Genomic DNA, 19,659 nt, shown 5'->3' with positions numbered 1-19,659 from the left:
TATAAAAGTAAAGCAGTCCATTAATCAAAATATTCCAGTTTTATAAAAAAAAATATGCTATGTATTTTAAGAAGTATTTTGTATTATGATTTATTTGTGTAATATAGTTGAGTCTGAATACATAAAACAGTAATAATAATAATACATTATGTTGGCAAACATAGCGGGTATGATTTTGTTGTTTGAGAAGCTTATCTAATTATTTTTATGAAAAGTGTGCATATATATAAACCTCTTAATTATGTGATTGATTAGATAATATAATGAAAAATGTGAGTAGTACTTCTCTCAATAGCCAAGGGTTTTTTTTTTTTTTTCTTCTTCTTTTTACCTCAAAACAAAAAAAAAGAAAAAAAAAAGAAGCAGTGCCTATTAGTACAAGTATTAATGATTATTGATTGGATGGTGCATGTACATAGGGATTTTTTGATAACCTCAAATGATTGGTCAAGAGTCAAACATAGAAATTTCGGTGTATGCCTTTTAGTGCATGCCAACTTTCCACCAAATATGAAACGAATTTTTCTTATTAGAGAAAATTATTGTTTTATTTATCTAATTTATCGGTGTATTAAATTGATATCAATCCGTGAAATATATTTATCAGTTTAATTTTTATTTTTATCAGTAATATAAAAATAATTACTGAAATTAATTCTTGAATAAGAATTTTTGATTTGGCACCAGCGATAAGAGGTAGTGAAGTAGGTAGGGACCGTTTGGTCATAACCAATTAAGAATGTCTCAGATTCGATAACTATGATTTGATATATTAATTAATTTAATTTAGTTGGCGTGATTAGTTGACCAATTATTATAATCCGACCATTATGTCTTTTCTACTTCTCTTGCCTGGCCTTTGGTGGGGCCACGGACTTGGATGAGATGAGCCAATTGGTTATATATAGGGGTATTTTAGTAATTTTACATTGTTTAAAATTACCAAAATACCTTTATTCACAACTAACTGGCTCCTCTCCCATTGAAATATAACCGGAGAGGATCCTAATTCGTGGGGCCACACAGCCTATCGAATTCCCTATTTTGGAGTTCAAAAACATTTTTATATTCACTAGCCGGAAAGCAACATCCTACTAAACAAGGTTTTATTTTTTTAAAAAAAAAAAGAAAAAAAAATTATGTATATATATATATATATATATATGCAAATTAATGTAAATAGATTTTAATATATTCTTCACTTTCTTCCCTAAACACAATTAAAGGAGTTCAAGAGTGAAGGCCCTATTAACTGCAGTCATGTGGTTGAGGGCTCAATAATTGTCTTGAATTAATTGCCGAATTATTAAAAAATTATTCTCATTTCTCTTAAGCTGCGTATATTAACCTCCATGATTTAATCCACGTCTTGCGACGATCGACAATGGAGTACTGTACTTTTTTGACTTCTTACAAGAAAAATTGAAAGGTAATAAGACCACCCCACGTACCCCCAGGAAAAAAAGAAAAAAAAAATTAAAAAAAAAAAAAAAAAAAAAGGGTAAGCATTTTTGTATGTACATTTGGTTGTAATTCATTATTTTGTATCTAGCTAGGAGACTAGGATTGGGGTTTGATGGAACATATAGAGAAGCATCTTCCTCTATCTTGATAAGCTTTTGCCACCCAAATTAAGACTAAAACAGCCATGACAATGGAGAGAGATAGCATTGATGACCATAATAATCGGATTGAAACCCTAAATGGCCTGCATTGATGCGAAACGACATCAGAAAATCTGTCCTTCACAAAGCTGCATTCTGTCAAACTCTTCAAATCTGGATATATATCCAGCAAATATTGGACCGAACGACTATAAGCCGAGACCATGTCGTAAGAGGCCTCAGGAAGAAACTTTCCTTCGCTTTGGCATTCCCCGCCGGAGTAATTATGTTGGTAACAGGTGAACCTAGCAAGAAACTTTTGCAGCCAAAGGTAAGCTTTTGTATTGATCTAAAACTCGGGGAAAGCTTCAAAAAGTCCCATGCTTCACAAACACACACAAAAAGAGAAAAATGAGACGACCTTGTTTCATGACACTTGGATCTTCATCAATTTGTTGTTTGAATTGTTAGACAACAAATATGAGAAAGATTAATGAAACCCACTTGTCAAAACAGGCGTGTTAGCAATTCAAACAACAAATGCATGAGAGTCCGAATCTACCAATCTAAACAAGTAGGTAGGTTGGGTCTCACGAGAGTTCTCTTACATTTGTTGCCTGAACTGTTAGCAATTCGGACTGTGAAATTGTCCCAAGTATTTTAATTAGCACACTATATATGCTGGTACTACTAGACCTACAACTGCATAGTCGTCTCCAACCTCGTGTCGACGCGTGTGAGCAAATTGTAAAAGAGTTATGGCCAAGTTGTGTGTATATATATAACACTTTTCTGTTTAATTTAGACTTGCTTACATGTGGCAAGTCGCCTACTGTAATAGCATCTTTTGGGCAGCTTTCCGGCGTGTAGCTGTAGTTAGGTGCTCCCGAGAAAGGTTCACAAATCTTTGGAACTCCAACTAAATCCTCGCTATGTTCATATAATTCAAGAAGCCTATAATACTCTGTTATTTTAGAATTCAACTGCGACACAAAAGACACATGCCCATGTGTTAAAACAAAACAATTCCGTATATATTTTGTGTATATGCATGTCAATAAGCAATTTAGTACCTCAGCTATAAAAGTATGGACGGTGAAGCCAATTCCAACCATTATCTTTTCTGAGGATGATGGATCCATGCATGGCAGTAACGAGCTCAGACTATTATCTTGTGGGTTTTGTTCAAAATCTGAGAAGGCTGAACATGTATCTTCTGCAAAACTGCCAACGTGAAAATTCAGCAATTGGTGCTCTGTTTCTGAAAGAGGAGGGCGGGAAGGTTTTACTTACGTGTGAAGGAAGAAATCAATGCCAGTCAAAACCCAGCATAGAGTTGTTAAGATCCAGCAGCAAAAGATTATACTGAAATGATAGCAGAAGAAAATGTGAGTGAAAAAAGATTCATATCTTCACCAGATTAAACTAAATGAACTCATAAATTTTACTCACGTTATGAATCCGGGATGCCAATGCAACAAGAGCAGAACTGAGCCAAAGCAGCAACCCGTTAGTCTAACCAAGTTAGTTTTCGTTACATCTTTGTTAGAATCGACCAGATATAAAAGTATGCACAGCACAAAAGAAAGATGTACAAGTTATATATGTGATGCAGTTAATCAAGAACAAAATATATTTCTTAGCATAGAAGAACGCCCCTTTTTCCCCTTTCATTCTAAAACTTGTTTCTATTTAGGGTGCTATAAAGTAGCATTTGGTGAATTCTTTTCCACTATATGATAGCATATAATTTATCTGAAATTGTCAATTAAAGCTTGCATTCAATGTGCAAAGCATCATCCCACTAACCAACTCTTGAAGATAAGGAAGAAGAGGTGATTTTTTTTTATCTTTAAGTGTTATGCGGAAGTAATTCATGCATTTAATAAATTAAGGGTGCAATTCGTCTTCGTGTGTCAAAACATGGGTATAAGATTATAAAAGGTAACCATAACCCGACCTATTTAATTAAATGAATCATACATCTCAATCTTAGCCGGCTAATTTTGTGTTGAATTTGCTATCCGTGTCAAAAATTGATATGCTTGAATGCCTAATTTTTACTTCAAATGCCATAAGGTAAAGGAAACATACCTAGTGCAGCAACCAACATGGCCAAGTTGATAGTTACAGTCACAAGATGAGCTATGTACCTACAAACACATAAGAAAATCAATATTAATTTTGCAGATCATATGAACGACGTGCTATATATATATAGCAGATACTTTTAGTTGGGGAGACATGGATGCTTACGAAGTATGAATTGCCTGATCAATCGAATGCCCACTCTTGTCAACAAAACTCTGGATGGCACGTGACTCTCTTCTGAGTCGATGGTTGGTCATGTTCAAGCTCAGAGACGTGGTTGGATCATATGGAAGTAAAATTGATTGCATTGCTGCCATTGCCTTTATTACTTGCTTGATTGTGTGACGGGCATGTTCTCCCATTTTGAGAATGGTTGTTTTCATTTTCTCTGTTCTCCACAAGGTGCTCTGATTTGCTGCAAGGACGAAACTGGATGCAACTCTTTGAAATCCAAATACATGCACATGCAGAGACTGGATTAGTAACACTGCTATAGCCTACAGCTATATATAGAAACATGGAATTATATATGGATCACTTTAGGCACTTACACGGCGAGAAGGGTGAAGAGCAGGACCAGCAAGAACATTAGGAAATAATGATGATCCAGATGCTTTAGAAATGGCCAAGAGCTGCTGCTTGGATTCTTTATGGTGATGAAGATCCCAAATCCCAGTCCACATAGCAACCAAACTCCCGCAATTGCATAGCCATGGACTCCTGTAAATGCCGCAGACTGGAAAAAATGAGAAGAAAACACAGTAAATCAAATCCCATTTTCTTTACCCCATAAATTATTATTGATTTTCTCACATGCATCTTCTTTTTCACTATCAACATCCTCTCAAGAAAGTGGACATCTAAGTGCCATCGTATCTTATATCTATTCTTTGTCTGGGAAAAATGGGACCCCTGCTCTGAAATGTTACATAAGTGGGTCCTGTCCCCTGTTCTCGAAAAGACAACAAAATATGGCAGAGGATGTTTTGGTTATAACGAGAAAAAGATGCATTGGAACTTACAACCCAGTAATGCTTGCTCCTAACATCGTAGCCTCCATTGTAGTAATGGAAGTGGCACAGAGGATCGGGCCTCTTGAAGTTGGGTTCCTCAGTAGGCGACCCGGACGCTACCCATGTTGGTGAAAACACCGAGGCGGAAACCAAGAAAAAAACAAAATGAAGAAGAATCCCATTTGGGTTGGACATGGCAGAAGCTGTTTGGATTTCCTGTCAAAATGGCAAAAGCTTTTAACTTGAGGGAGAGATAAAGACCAGGTAGAGAGAGGTTCCAGGTCTGACTTACTGACTAAGGTAAGGATAGCTTGTGGCTATGGTTTTCTGGAATATTTGTTATGTTGAAGAAACGAAAATGAGGTAACGAATCAGTGGGCGAAGTTTCTGCTTCCCAAATTCGAGGAATTGACCACTTTTTGCTGCTTCATGTCTTTCTACGTAAGCCTCTCTTTTTACGCCGCGTCTATATAAATAAATTTGTTTGTATCTTTTCTTTTTGCTTTCTTCTGCAATATTTATAGGGAAGGCGAACAGGGACGTAGCCTTTCCTTCCTTTTTGCGTGTATCTTTTCCCATGCAAATTTCTCTTGCTCGTTGATTAAGAATGATAGATTGACTTTAGGTTAGATTTATTTATGTATGTATGATCGTCTTTTAGGGATTTTTTTCTTTTCTTATTTAGGGTAATTAGAGTATTTTTCATTCCTATTTGTTATTTATTTATTTTTTTCCTGAATTTTATTTTCAATCTTCGATTCTTAATTTTTACGGTTAATATATGCTATCAGAACAATCTTAGTTCTACCCGCGTCATGCGTGCAAACGATCGATGTTGATTGTTGAGGCGGCGGTATAAGCAATTTTATGTTGGAATTGTTAATAATTCAAGTACTACTACCCGATATTTATTCGAACAATTATGCAAGTGAACTCCATATAAAGTTTGAGACTGACAATTTTTTACATGCTCCGCAAATTCGACACGAAAATTTTATACATAAAAATGTCAATAAAACTAAATAACTAATCTTATTGAATTTGAATATTGTACTTCAAAGAATGACGCGTCCTACGTTTTCAACAAGTAAACACAAACATTAACAAATTTTCTTCAAGAGAAGCTTGAAAAACATCATCCATGAGGGAATTTTTTTTAACTTAAGTTGGAGGTATGATTAGCCTTAGAGATTAAAGAAGGCTTTCTAGAACATAGACAAGAAGCATAAACACGGCATGTAGAGCCATGGCTTTAGATAATGGATTTTAATTTCCATCAGGAATAAGGTCCTCCCTGTTTTAAGTCAAATTGAAATGAATCATTCTATAGTTTATATTAAATTTTATAAATTTAATGGTATGAATGTGGTCATTTTTTTGCCATTTTGTTTAAAAATATACTCTTCGCCTGCAAAATCTCAAACATATCATTTAAAATTTTTAAATAACGTGGCACCGTATACACCGTTAGATACAACAAAACAAAATATAAACGTTTAAATGAAAATGAGTCTATTACTGATCAAAAAGGTTTGTGGAGCGTATACAACTTCTTTGTAACTAGGGGTCATGAAAATTGGACTTTCTAAGAGTTCACTTGGTTTTGCGGTGTTAAAAATAGTGATATCAAAACATGCAATTTGAAAACTCAATTTTTAAAATGTAATAGTAGAAACCATATTTTTATCCTATTACAATCTCATCATGCTAACGTGGCAACATCAATCAGCCATTGATTTTTTTTTTTTTTTTTAAAAAAAAACAATAGTTGATTGTCACTATTACGTAAGTAGAGTAGGATAGTGGTAAGATAGAAGTGTAATTTATAACATTACTTTTTTTAAAGATGCAATTAAACATTTTGTAAAATCATAATTTGACATTTATAATCTTAGTTTGGTCTTTTAAAATGGTCTCTTTAAAAGCACATCCATTGCCTCTAGGTTTTCAAATGGTCATTTTTTTAAAAAAACGTACTACTTTTGCCATGCTAATCGCGTAGTTAAAAAGGACTCTAAAATTATTATAATATTCTATTATATAGATTTTATCAAAGGAAAATGCTATTTTTTACAGGTATAATTGTGCTATTGGCCATTGAAATTAGTATAAATTATGAATTATTTTTTGTACTACAAAAAGTTTATGGAGGGTCCTTGTGATAAACTATAATTACAATTATTCCCTGAACCTATTTTTCGTCTACCAAGATAACAGAGTCCGTTAATTTACCACATTATACCCAATAAGAAATTGACACATGTCAATTGCAATAAAAAAATATAAAAATAAATAAAACTTAAATTTTTCTTTTTCTTTTTTAAGAAAAACCACCCCGGCCATGCGAACTCCCCCAGGCCTGGAGGTGGGTGTGTACCATCCCTTCACTATTTTCTATTTCTTTTTAAAAATAATTTCTAGGTTTTATTTATATATTTTTTATTGTAATCGACACGTGTCCATTTTTTATTAGGTATGACGTGGCAAATTAACGGAATTTGTTAATTTTGTGAACGAAAAATGAGTTTAGGAAGTAATTTGTAATTATAATTTATCATAATGACCCTTCATAAATTTGTTTATACCTCAATGAATGATTCGTAATTTAAGCGAATCTCATAAATCAGTAGTGCAATTATTTATTTTTCATTCTCCCAACATATTTAGCCGATGAGTCGAGCTTAATTCTTCTCGAAGTTTTTTTAATTTTTAATTTTCATTCTCTCAATAGGTGCGGCGCATGGCCAATGAATTTCGAGAACGTTGCACTATCACCTCCATTTGGAAAGCTCCTCCTCCCTCATTGGAACGTGTGGTCTACTCGCATTGACTGAGCGTGCTATTACCCTCACTCTCCGAACTTCTTTCACCTCCCAGAAATCTTCCCTCATTGGCTTGCGTCAGCGAAACTTGCGGGCCTTCTTTTCAGCTACAATCCACTCATACGGCTCTATTATCCTACTAAAGTTGGACCGTCCATCTGATTCCTACGGCTCAGATTTGTGGCAAATCGTACTCGTTGATAGTATTTGCTTTGTGTAGGGCGAAACCGGTGGCAAAGGAGGGAAGGAAGGTCTTGCAAAGGTGAATTGGATTTGGAGGCAGAGATCTCTCTCTGTCTCTTTCTGCGGAAACAGAGACTCATAGATCTCTTTCTCTGATCAACAATGGGTTTGTGGGAAGCATTTCTCAATTGGCTCCGAAGGTTTGCTTCTCTCTCTCTCTCTGTAGTTTATTTTCAATGCGTTTGTTTCAGGAATATTGATTTTCTTTTTCTTCGTGAATTATATTTTTGTTTCGTAGTATGAAGATTAAAAATTTCGATCAGAGGCTGACTTCTCTTCCTTGGAATGCATGCTTTTGTGTTACGCGATTTTACCTTTTGTGTAAAGAAAGAAAAAGCTCATGAATAGCTTTTCTTTGGCTTCTTTGTTGTTATCTTTTGTCTTAAAGAATCATGTGTGGAGTAAAGATTCATAAGTAAATGTTCATGCTTTGCTGATTGAGTAAGATCACTGTGTGTCTGGTGGTGTAGGAGGATTGGGGATTGAGAATATTATGAAAATTGAAATATATTGAACCTGGGTTTGTCGAATAAACATCAATTGTTACGCTTGGGGGATATTTGTGGCCACGGGAAGCTTTGATGCATTCAAGCAACCACAGTTATCTCAATCCAGCGCTAGAATCTTGGGCTTTAGCTGCTAAGAACTTTGATTTACTAAATGACAGAATGGATGTTGACAATTGTAGAGAACTGGGGATGAAGAAGATGTAGATTTTGCAACATTATACGTGATGAATTATGTCGTACATGTTTGATAAGATTATCACCTGTGAAAATTTTCTAATGAGCTTGATTTTTGAAACAATAAAGGCCCCATCTCTGCTGTGCGCTTACCTGCTTGGACCTAATTCATTCTTCCCGATCCAACCCCTTGCAGAAGGACCTCCAAGGAGTTCAGATTAACAAAGAAAATATTTTTCTTTTATTATTCTTTAGGAAGTGTCTGAGAAAAATAGGAGACCCATGCATTATCCCTTCAGGCCATCATATATAATGACCACCACAGACTTTCTTACCACTGTAAATTTTCTTAGCCATATTATCCGTCAGAAGCCTGATTAGAAAACCCCAAGTAACTACCACCTTTAAAGATGTGCGCATATCTTCATGCACTTAAATATATGGTACTTAAACTCCTCCCAGACCACCCCATAGGAAATCCTTTGAAGCCTTTTAATCTTGCAGAGTATTTCGGTTGCCTCATGAATCTGGTCACATCTTATGACAAGAATATTTCGATCTTTTACGTTTTGCTATTTGATTTTTCTGAGTGACCTTGATGGATCATTTGTTTAGAATTAATGACCTTACTATTTTGTAAATGTGATTGCAGCCTCTTTTTCAAGCAGGAAATGGAGCTATCTTTGATAGGACTCCAGAATGCTGGAAAGACGTCACTTGTAAATGTTGTTGCAGTAAGTAAATTACCATATTGACTGGTATTAGTATTCTTTTATTTTTGTCCCTTTGGGCTGATGCACTGAAAACTGGCTTGTTTGTCTTGTTCGTAGACTGGTGGATATAGTGAAGACATGATCCCAACGGTGAGTAATCTTTTCAAAAGGGATATACCTGATTTTACTTTTACTGGTAGATGATATATTTTACCCAAAGCTTGCATTTTATCCTTTCAATGACAATGTTTTACTTATTATCTTGCTGGGAATAAAATATATTTATTAATGCATATTATTGGATTTTCAGGTAGGATTCAATATGAGGAAGGTAACGAAAGGGAATGTCACCATAAAGTTGTGGGATCTTGGAGGTCAACCTAGGTTCCGCAGTATGTGGGAGCGATACTGTCGTGCAGTTTCTGCTATAGTGTATGGAACCACTTTACCATCTTAATTGTCTTGATGTGTTTGGATTTGACTCTAATGAATTGCACTTGGCAGTTTCAGCAAAAAAATTCATATTTGCCAACTTTTTAGGTTTCCAATGCATTCATTGTTTATGGGGCTTCCTTGCTTGTATTATTCTGTAAATTTATGTTTTGGATTGGATATTTATGCATGGTTTCTTGCGCAGTTGTCTATCACATCTCATACGAATACTAAATTGTAAATTTTAATACTGGCTCTTCATTTTAAGTTTTCAAATTGTATATGTTGTTCATCTTCAAGGCTTTGTTAAGCTTATAGTTTGGAAAAGATTGTATAAGATTCAGATCGTCTATCCACTAAACACTTGTGATTATTGGAAGTTTACTTTTTTATGACCTATTTACATACAACCATTCAAGCATTTGCATCTATGCAATTATACATGCATGCATCCATTTATCTTTGGCAGTCTAAATTTAAGAAATTCTGGAGATTCTAAAAGTTATAGTGAAATAGATATTAAATTGAACTACTCAAGTTCAGAAATTGTCTCTTCTTTGTCATCGGTGAAGGTTTGAAGACACTCAAAGTTTAGTGCATATACACATACACACATATATCCATGCATTATGTGCTTGTAGATAAGAATATATGTTTATATCCGATTTGTCAAATTATAACCGTTTCTCTTTCCTTTTTCATGGATGGGTGTCAAAGTGCTACCTGATGTTCATTGCTACTGATTGAAATGGTTTGATTGTCCATTTCTTCTTCATTCTAAGTTGATTTAACTTGCCTGCCCTTGTCAACTACTGTCTCCATATTGTTTCTGTTAGCTTTTCTTTTTCCTGTATATCTAGACAGAAAGCTATGCTCATTGACCTGATGAAAACTGGAATCCTCGTGTTATAATCAGTGACCATGATGCAAACCTAGTTGTCATTCAAATATGCCTTTGAATGGAGGTCTTACCTTTTTGGAAGCAGAACTTTACCTTGGTGTCGCAAAATTTTTGTATAGGGAATTGTGCCTTCACCAGTATGAGTTGTTATAATGACATTGACAGTGTGATAAGGGAAGTGTCTCAGTCGAATTTCCGTTTGCTGTGTCTGCCATTTGATATTTTCACTTTCCCCATAATTCCTCTTGCATGTTCAGTATAGTTGTATATGCTACTTTTCTTGTGTAATCTAAACTTTGTCTTTTCGCCAAATGTTTCTCAATCATGAACCTTGTTTCTTGATAAATCTCTGGTCAAATAGTGCATTTTTTCAATGCTTTGTTGATTAAACTAAGTAATTAGCAGTGGCATCAATTCATTATTTTATGATGCGCGAAGAACTTGTAATAACCTGTTCCTTTCTGCAGTTATGTTGTTGATGCGGCAGATCCCGACAATGTGAGTATCTCAAAAAGCGAGCTGCATGATTTGCTGAGCAAATCTTCACTGAGTGGTATCCCACTACTAGTGCTAGGGAACAAGGTTGACAAGCCAGGAGCTCTGTCTTTACCGGCTTTGACTGATCAAATGTAAGACACGTTTTTACTTTGTGTTGGGAACTTTCTCAAGCGATATTCCAAAATAAAGCCAATTTTGGTGAATGTTGAGATGATACGAAGTACCATCTCTTTCTTTTTGCTTCGTTATTCTGATACTGAAAATGGCATTATGCTCTGCAGGGGACTCAAGTCAATTACTGACAGAGAAGTTTGTTGCTACATGATCTCATGCAAGAATTCCACAAACATTGATTCAGTTATTGATTGGCTTATAAAGCATTCCAAATCAAAGAGCTGAGTGGGTTTTCTGTTTTATTTTGGTTTTGTGTGTTATATTTTCTCCTTGGTGGTGGGGCTGTCTAATCTGGTTGCTGATTGTTTTGTCAATGTTATTATTATTATTATTATTATTATTATTATTATTTTTCCTGAGATGCTATGCGTAAGGTACTGTATATTTCTTCCTACCTAATTGAGGATTACGAGATTTTGGTTTGATCTCCCCCCCTCCCCCCCTCTCTCTCTCTCTCTCTCTCTCTCTCTCTCTCTCTCTGCACTACAAACGTGCACCGTACGGGAAGGAGGAATGTGTTCCTTGTCCAACTGTCAGCTGATCGAGCAATGGATTGATTTTTAGATTCTGTACAACGAGACTGTCTATTTGAAAGATTATCTAACCCTATTTGCTCATTTGCTTGGATAGGTGTTCAGACAGTTTAAGGCCCAACTTATTCGAATTGTTCAAACATTTGTCCGACTAAATGAGGTTTGGATTGTCTCTTACGCGATGACCTAGACTTGCATGGGATCCCGGTCGTGAATCTTCGCCTATCTGTTGACTAACATCAACACATTTTTTTATTTTTTATTTTTAAGTTTTTTCGATAGTCTTAATCAGTCTACCCAAAAAACTAAAAATCGGTATCTTCAAATATATGATCATGGTAATGTACTGACTTTGGAAGTAAAAAATATTGAAATAATAAAACCTAAATCATTTAATTAAAATAATTATTTATCAAGACTATAAAAACTTGGTATTAATATAAGGAAAATGTTATTTGTACTCTACCAATACAATATGGACACAACACCCCCTTATATGGGAATGGATCTCACACCTCTTAATATAATTGTAGACTCAATATGACTTGACGTACTTTAACAAGTCACAAATACTAGATAAAATATGAATTACTTAAGTGAAAATAATTAATCAAATTATTGAGAACTCCGCATGCTGTAACCGTAGAGGCACCGTATTATAGTTGTAAAGAAACATTTGTTTTTTTTTTGAAAAACATAAAAAAATAAAAAACACGAGCCATTCCTGAGGCTTCTTCTTTTTTCTTTTTTGTAATTTTATTATTTTTAAGATATAATTAGAATTTTAGGGAGAATAATAGTATGATGTGTTTAATTTATTACATGACTGTAGGTGAGTTGGTACCTTGTTTACGTGACAGAAATTCTTCAGTAATTTAGATGAGAAATTTTCAAGTGAGTTTTAAAGTGATGAAAACATTGAAAATGAATTTTTTAAAACTTAAGATTAATTTGTAATTACATTAAAACTTAGGAATAATTAATTAATTATTTATTTTTGTTGAGCTTAGCCGCAGAGATACATGAATAAATTTATGGCTATATTTGTTATATGGAGTATTTTTTATTTGTAGTTTGAAAAAAAAAAATTAATGACATTAAAATAAAGTTATTTCTATATTTTTAAAAAATATTTTAAAATTAAATAATTTGTTAATATTTTTGTTCTAAAAATCATCCACTTCAATTTATTTATTTATTTATTATTATTATTTTCATATGGGGAGGGGGAAAGGGGAATTATATATATGTCGCTGCCTCTTATCAGTTAACTCCCCGCTTCCACCATGGAAGCTGTACAAGGTCCCCCTCTACTTCCCGCTCCCAAATTCGAACCAGACACCGAGAAAATCAAACGGAGGCTTATCCAGAAGGGCGTGCAACACCCAACCCCCAAAATCATCCACAACCTCCGCAAGAAACAAATCCAGAAACACAACCGCAAACTGAAGCGCCTTGCCCAAAAATCCCAGACCCCGCCACCCTCCGAGTCCCAGCAACTGGACCTCTCCGACGAGTCCCACTTCCAGACCATCAAGCACGAGTACAAGGAGTTCACCAAGGCGGTAAAGGGTGTGAAGAATAGTGCTTTGATGGTGGGGAAGCCATGGGAGAGGCTGGAGAGAGCTGGGCTCAGAGAGATTGCGAGTGAGAGTAGGGAGTACAGTGGAGAGAAGCTCAAGAGGGAGAAACTGAGGGAACTGAGGGAAATGTTTGAGGAGCGAAAGCTCGAGGATTTGCAGTGGGTTTTGGACGATGATGTGCTCGTGAAGGAGGAGTGGTTGGATGGTGAAAAGGGAAACTGGGAACCGGAAAAGCGGCGGCGCAGCGAGGCCGAGGTGGTTCGGTTTCTTGTTGATAGGTTTGTGTTTGAATCCTTTTTTTTCTTTTCTTTTTTGATTTGGGTTTCTTTAAATTTTATTTATTTATTTGGGTAATGAGTGAACTCGTGGTGTAGGCTAAGTGCTCGGGAGATTTCTAAGAGGGACTGGAAGTTTTCGAGGATTATGAAACTGTCGGGATTGCAGTTCACTGAGCGTCAGTTGCTTAAGATTGTGGGAGGGCTTGGGGATAAGCGACAGTGGAAGCAAGCGTTGTCTGTTGTGGAATGGGTGTACAATGATAAGGAACAAAGACATTATAAGAGCAGGTATTTTTTTGTGGGGTTTAATGCATTCATGCGTAAAGAATTAAAACTTTGTTAGAATTGCAATCCTGTCATTTTTGGAGGAAAAATTGGTTGAGCTCATAAATTTTTCTTCCTACTAAGAAATTTGATTCTATTTGTAGGTTTGTTTACACGAAACTCTTGGCAGTTCTTGGAAAGGCTCAGAGGCCCCAGGAAGCAATTTACATTTTCAATCTGATGCGTGTAATAATCACCACCTTTGTTATTTTTATTCGTTGATGTTTCCTCTTGAATGTTTATTTGATGTTACTGGATGGATTCTTACTCTTTAAGTGATTCAGGGAGATTTCCATTTATATCCAGATATGGCTGCATATCACAGCATTGCTGTTACGCTTGGTCAAGCTGGTCTTGTGAAAGAACTGATAAACACTATCGAATGCATGAGACATAAACCTTCTAAAAGAATAAAGAATGCACGGAAGAACTGGGACCCAAGCCTTGAACCTGATGTGGTTATATACAATGCAGTAAGGGAGCATAAAATTATGCAGCTGACTTAAAATTCCTCACATACATTAATCTGCTCAATGATAACATAACTTGATCTCTTCTGAATTTATTGCTAGGTCTTGAATGCTTGTGTTTCATCACACCAGTGGAAGGGTGTATCTTGGGTATTTGAGCAGTTGAGAATGAGTGGTCTGAAACCTAATGGAGCAACATATGGACTTGCAATGGAGGTAACTATGAATCATGGCATGCATTGGCATGAAATATTTCAAGCATGGTCTTTGTTGGTTGGAAACCTAAGTTACTAGAGCAATACAATATGATTTTAGAGGCCGAAAATCATAAGTAGAATGAACATCAGAAGTGGTGTCTTATATTTAAAATTTTTTGTGCTATTATCTTTTGTCAGATTTGTTGCTAGCAAAGCGGTATTTGGCTTATGATTTTCGCGGAGAATGATCAGAATACCATTAGTATTTAGATTATGGTGTTGTCCGGAATGTATTTATATGATGTTTGAGTTGATTTGTTACATATTATGATTGATCTGTTGGGTAGAACAATTGATTTGTAATGTAAAAATGCTATTGCGCCTTTGCAGTTGTGTGATATCCGGAGGAACCTAGACTTTTATCAATATATATGATGATTTGGTGTTGCAGTTATGCCATAGACATTATAATTTAGAATTAGATTTTAGTTCTTTAGAGGCTGTTTTTAACTTGTACTGAAATTGAGGTTGGTGTTATGAGTCATCTGACTAGGAGAAGTATCGCACATGCCAGATATTGTTTGTCCTCAAATTATATATGCATTCAAGTCTTACAGGAGGTGCTTGTTGAAAGGTAATGCTGAAATCTGGAAAGTATGACCTAGTCCATGAGTACTTCAGGAAGATGAAGAAAAGTTGGGAAGCTCCAAAAGCTCTTACTTACCGAGGTGATTTTAGCTATCCCTTTCTGTAATTGGTGTTGGTGTTTGGTGGCTCATACATCTTTGACATCTGACTTCCAGTTCTTGTTAGAGCTTTTTGGGAGGAACGCAAAATTAATGAAGCTGTGGAAGCGGTCAGGGATATGGAAAAAAGGGGAATTGTTGGAGCAGCCAGTGTATATTATGAGCTAGCATGCTGCCTTTGCAACAATGGGAGGTGGCAAGATGCTATGGAAGAGGTAAGTTTCTGTGTCTGTGGACTTTGGATCTGTTGTGACTGGATTTAATCTGGTCTGTTTTAATCATTTCTTGTCTGTTTATAGATATAACTCATTTGACTATTATTTTGCATAGTCTTTGCTTGCATTCCATTTTCTTCTTCATTTGATTTTCTACGTTGATCAGATAGGAAGCCTATATTTTTGTAAGATGAGGTAGGATAAAGAGCATTTATTCAGGCTGTGTTCCTACACTTTGGTAAAGTTGGTTTATTGCAACAACATTTTCATATTGGTTTAAATATATCAAATCGTTTCATTTCAAATTTTTAATGCTGGTTGTCTCCCGATCCATCTATATCGGTAACGGCCACTGTCAGCCACCCTCCCCAATGCTTACTCCATTCACAGCTGCTTTTAATTGTTTAACAATTCTAATCCTAAAGTGTTCCTTTGAACTTTTGAAGTTTGTGTGCCACTTTTTGTTTACTGTTTTTCACTGGATTCTCCTTTTGAAATAATTTTCTTCTTCCTTTTTAACTCGCTATGAAATTGGGAAAAAGGGGTAAATTTTATATCACTCATCCTTTTGCAAATCATGATGATATATACCTTGATGGCCACATGCTTCTTACCTGTGCTGGAACTAGATAAAATGAAAATGTAATGCTGTGACATTTGTCAAAAGCAGGATTTCTTGGCATCTCTTACTTCTAAGATCTGAAGAGTACTGTTTTTCTATGTTGTAATTATCCAGAAAGTTTATTTTTCTGTAAACAATGCCTGCAGGTTGATAAGATGAAAAAATTATCTCATACTAAACCTTTGGAGGTTACCTTTACCGGCATGATAATGTCTTCCATGGACGGTGGGCATATTGCTGATTGCGTATCTATCTTTGAACACATGAAAGCCCTTTGTGTGCCTAATATAGGGACCATAAATACGATGCTGAAAGTTTACGGCCGGAGTGATATGTTTTCTAAAGCTAAAGAGTTGTTTGAAGATGTTAAGAGAGCTAATTCTGATTCTTACACTTCCCTAAATGGTGGTGGTACTGCACTTATTCCAGATGAGTACACATATAGCTCAATGCTTGAGGCATCTGCTAGTGCACTGCAATGGGAATACTTTGAGTATGTGTATCGAGAGATGGCTCTCTCTGGGTACCAGCTGGATCAAAGTAAACATGCATCACTACTTGTGGAAGCATCAAGAGCTGGGAAGGTAAATCATGTCTGTAATTTTTTCTTCTTCTTCTTCCTATTTTCTCCATCTTCTTCTTAAATCTGCTGAAGTTGTCATCAATCCATTTTACCATGTTTGTTATATTGGAACTCTCTTAGTTTTTTGGTAAAACTCGAATAATCTAGAAAGTGAGCATGCTACGATAACTAAAAGACTAGACTTTCTCTTTTTCTTTTAAATGTTATTTGTCATCTGTTATTACCTATGCTTTTATTATATAAGCTCAGATGTGGATATATATAATTAAATAATTTGGCATCTATCATTTTTACTGAAGTGGTATCTGCTTGAGCATGCGTTTGACACTATTTTGGAAGCTGGAGAAGTTCCTCATCCTTTGTTCTTCAGCGAAATGGTAGTTCAAGCTACAGCTCAACATAGTTATGAGAGAGCTGTTACCTTGGTCAACACCATGGCTCTTGCCCCATTTCAGGTCAGTGAAAGACAGTGGACAAACCTTTTTGAGAGTAACGGAGACAGGATTAGTAAGGATAGTTTAGTGAAACTGTTGGCCGCTCTTGGTAATTGTGAGGTAGCATCGGAGGCCACTGTCTTAAACTTGTTAAGATCATTGCACTCCCTCTGCGGTTCTGGCACATCAGGAGCCATCTCAAGTTCTATTTTATCGAGAAGTGAAACCTCAGAGAAACCATCCATGGATGATTGTAACAGGGGATTTGATGGTTATACTAGAGCAAATATGCCAAACTATTCTGGAAATATGATGGATGAAAACCCTAACCTTGGCAGGGACGCTCTTGTTAAAGATAGCGATGTCATATCGGATATACGATCGGTTAATCATGCTAGCCCCAAAAGAGAGGTTGATGCTGATTCAGAGACAATCTCTCTGTCACCAAATCAAGGTTCTGGAACAGATGGAGAAACAAACCTTTTCACCACAGGAAAGGGATTAGCCAATGATGATGTAGAATCTGGTACTGGTCATCTGGCTAACAAGCTCGCAACTTTTGTATTAAATGGAAACTCAAATAATCTTGATGAGATGGAAATTGAAATGCCGATGAACGGAGTGGATTCTCGCGGATCTAACATTCCCACAGCATATGAAATACTTGAAACTTGGAAGGAAAGCAGGAAGAAGGATGGGATACTCTTCTCCTTTCAGTTTGGCGAGAGATGAATGCAAGTTCTCTTTTCAGCTTTCTATCATTTTATAGGAGCTATCATAACTTTGTTAATAGGTCAATTCAGCTGAATTTTTGTTCATAGGTTTGTATACTTTTATTTATGAAGGACAAGTTAGAAGCCATCAGCTATGGTTTGTAAAAGTAGTGGAAAGCTGTATCTTAATTTATCTCCAAATTTCCAGAAAGAAACAATTCCTGCATATTCTTCACCATCACTCTGTTTGAAGCAGCTTCTACAGGAGACAACTAAGAGAGAGTCTCATTTCTTTTGTGGTCTATTGAATTATGTAAATTTTCTTATAAATCAATTTTTCTCACTTTTATTTTTATTTATTTTTATTTAAAGATTTGTACCTATTTTTTTTTTTTTTTTTTTTAAAGATTAGTACCTATTTTAAACCCCATCATATCCCCGCTCTTTAGATACTCTTGCACATAGGTTAATGAAAATTTGCGTGGGCAAGATGGACAATTACAAACACTCACACTACTAATAAAGTGAATACAAAAAAAAAAAAAAATTGCAAAACAAAAACAAACTCTTTGAAATTCCTATATTGCCCTCACCTTCCAATTTCCTTCATATTCCGTCAGAGCTCGACGAGAACCTCTGTAGTAAACCCCCCAAAACCCTGAACTCTAAAGAGACCCAAACCCTAAATTCCCCTAGAATGTCCTCCATAACCACGAAAATCCCCTCCAAGTCGCTAACCAGGCTTTTCACCCTCACTCTGAGACCACCGTGCCGCACTCTCTGCACGGCTGCCGAGACTCGCACCCAGAAGCTCGAGCGAATCGCTGACGAGCTCTTGGACCTCACCAAGCTCGAACGCTACGACTACGCGATCCTCTCGAGGCTCAGGATGGGCCTCAACAAGTACGGGGCCGCGGTATCCGGGCTCGGCTCATCACCCGCCTCCGCCGGATCCGGGTCCGGGTCGGCCGACGGGGCCAAAGCTGCAGAGAAAACCGCGTTCGATATCAAGCTCGAGAAGTTCGACGCGGCAGCGAAGATCAAGATCATCAAAGAGGTAAGGACGTTCACGGATTTGGGTCTGAAGGAGGCTAAGGATTTGGTAGAGAAAGCACCTGTGGTGTTGAAGAAGGGTCTCACCAAAGAGGAGGCCGATCAGATCGTTTCCAAGTTCAAGGATTTGGGTGCTACTGTGGTATTGGAATGAACTTCATTCTTTTTTAACCTCCTTTTTTTTTCTTTTAAAATGTAGAATAATGGTTGTTTAGATTAATGGGAAATGAGATTTTTTTTTTATTGGAAATGGGTTTCTGTGATTGAGGCTGGAAATCGAAATTTGGGTGCTTCTGTATGATCCCAGTTTGAATGAGAAGTGATTCTGTTCAGACTTCGAATTTGTGTTCTTGTTCTGCTATATTGATTTTTTATTTCTTTCTCTCTCTCTCTCTCTCTCTCTTTTACTTTTTTTTTTTTAAAAAAAATTTATTATTATTTTTTTTAATTTAGGATAAGGATTGTTTAGAATAATAGAAAATGATAAGTTTTGATAACTGAGATTGGGTTTCTGGTATTGGGCTGGAAAAGGCTGAATTTAGGTGCATTTGTGATCCCCAGTTTTGATGGGAAATTATGTTCAGATTTGTGTTCTCTTGCTATAATGAAAGTGAGATTGTGTTCTTCATTTGCCTAGGCATAACACAAACACATTCTAATTTGGTACGTTCAAAGGTTGTCTTGCCCAAAGCCCCAAAATTTGGTTGATATGTTGGTGACCTATTGACCCATGG

At 36.0% G+C, this 19,659-nt stretch overlaps 4 protein-coding genes across 4 annotated transcripts; 3 read left to right on the top strand and 1 right to left on the bottom strand.

Moving 5' to 3' along the window:
• Positions 1–1,472: 1,472 nt before the first annotated feature.
• On the bottom strand, positions 1,473–4,919 carry LOC133864857 (uncharacterized). Its single transcript, XM_062301286.1, has 9 exons — positions 4,718–4,919; positions 4,247–4,431; positions 3,861–4,136; positions 3,699–3,757; positions 3,057–3,093; positions 2,898–2,969; positions 2,678–2,828; positions 2,420–2,587; positions 1,473–1,920 (listed from the first exon to the last, which is right to left on the bottom strand). Exons 1-9 carry the CDS (start codon positions 4,901–4,903, stop codon positions 1,561–1,563), a joined length of 1,494 nt encoding a protein of 497 aa, XP_062157270.1. The 5' UTR covers positions 4,904–4,919; the 3' UTR covers positions 1,473–1,560.
• A 2,691-nt stretch (positions 4,920–7,610) lies between these two features.
• LOC133862901 (ADP-ribosylation factor-like protein 8a) lies at positions 7,611–11,603 on the top strand. The gene is made up of 6 exons (XM_062298813.1): positions 7,611–7,913; positions 9,109–9,190; positions 9,287–9,319; positions 9,480–9,601; positions 10,970–11,131; positions 11,282–11,603. The coding sequence occupies exons 1-6, from the start codon at positions 7,876–7,878 to the stop codon at positions 11,397–11,399; spliced, it is 555 nt and encodes a 184-aa protein (XP_062154797.1). The 5' UTR covers positions 7,611–7,875; the 3' UTR covers positions 11,400–11,603.
• Positions 11,604–12,946: 1,343 nt separating this feature from the next.
• LOC133862900 (pentatricopeptide repeat-containing protein At5g67570, chloroplastic) lies at positions 12,947–18,227 on the top strand. The gene is made up of 9 exons (XM_062298812.1): positions 12,947–13,568; positions 13,665–13,856; positions 13,997–14,078; positions 14,177–14,365; positions 14,465–14,578; positions 15,194–15,287; positions 15,363–15,520; positions 16,289–16,726; positions 17,025–18,227. The coding sequence occupies exons 1-9, from the start codon at positions 12,994–12,996 to the stop codon at positions 17,889–17,891; spliced, it is 2,709 nt and encodes a 902-aa protein (XP_062154796.1). The 5' UTR covers positions 12,947–12,993; the 3' UTR covers positions 17,892–18,227.
• Positions 18,228–18,423: 196 nt separating this feature from the next.
• On the top strand, positions 18,424–19,266 carry LOC133864085 (uncharacterized). The gene has a single exon (XM_062300292.1). The coding sequence runs from the start codon at positions 18,570–18,572 to the stop codon at positions 19,077–19,079; it is 510 nt and encodes a 169-aa protein (XP_062156276.1). The 5' UTR covers positions 18,424–18,569; the 3' UTR covers positions 19,080–19,266.
• Positions 19,267–19,659: the final 393 nt, after the last annotated feature.

The sequence above is a fragment of the Alnus glutinosa genome, chromosome 3 (assembly GCF_958979055.1).
Source record: "Alnus glutinosa chromosome 3, dhAlnGlut1.1, whole genome shotgun sequence".
Lineage (NCBI taxonomy): Eukaryota > Viridiplantae > Streptophyta > Magnoliopsida > Fagales > Betulaceae > Alnus > Alnus glutinosa.
Note: the sequence above shows the minus strand (reverse complement) of the source record. Positions and strands in the feature narration are given on the sequence as shown.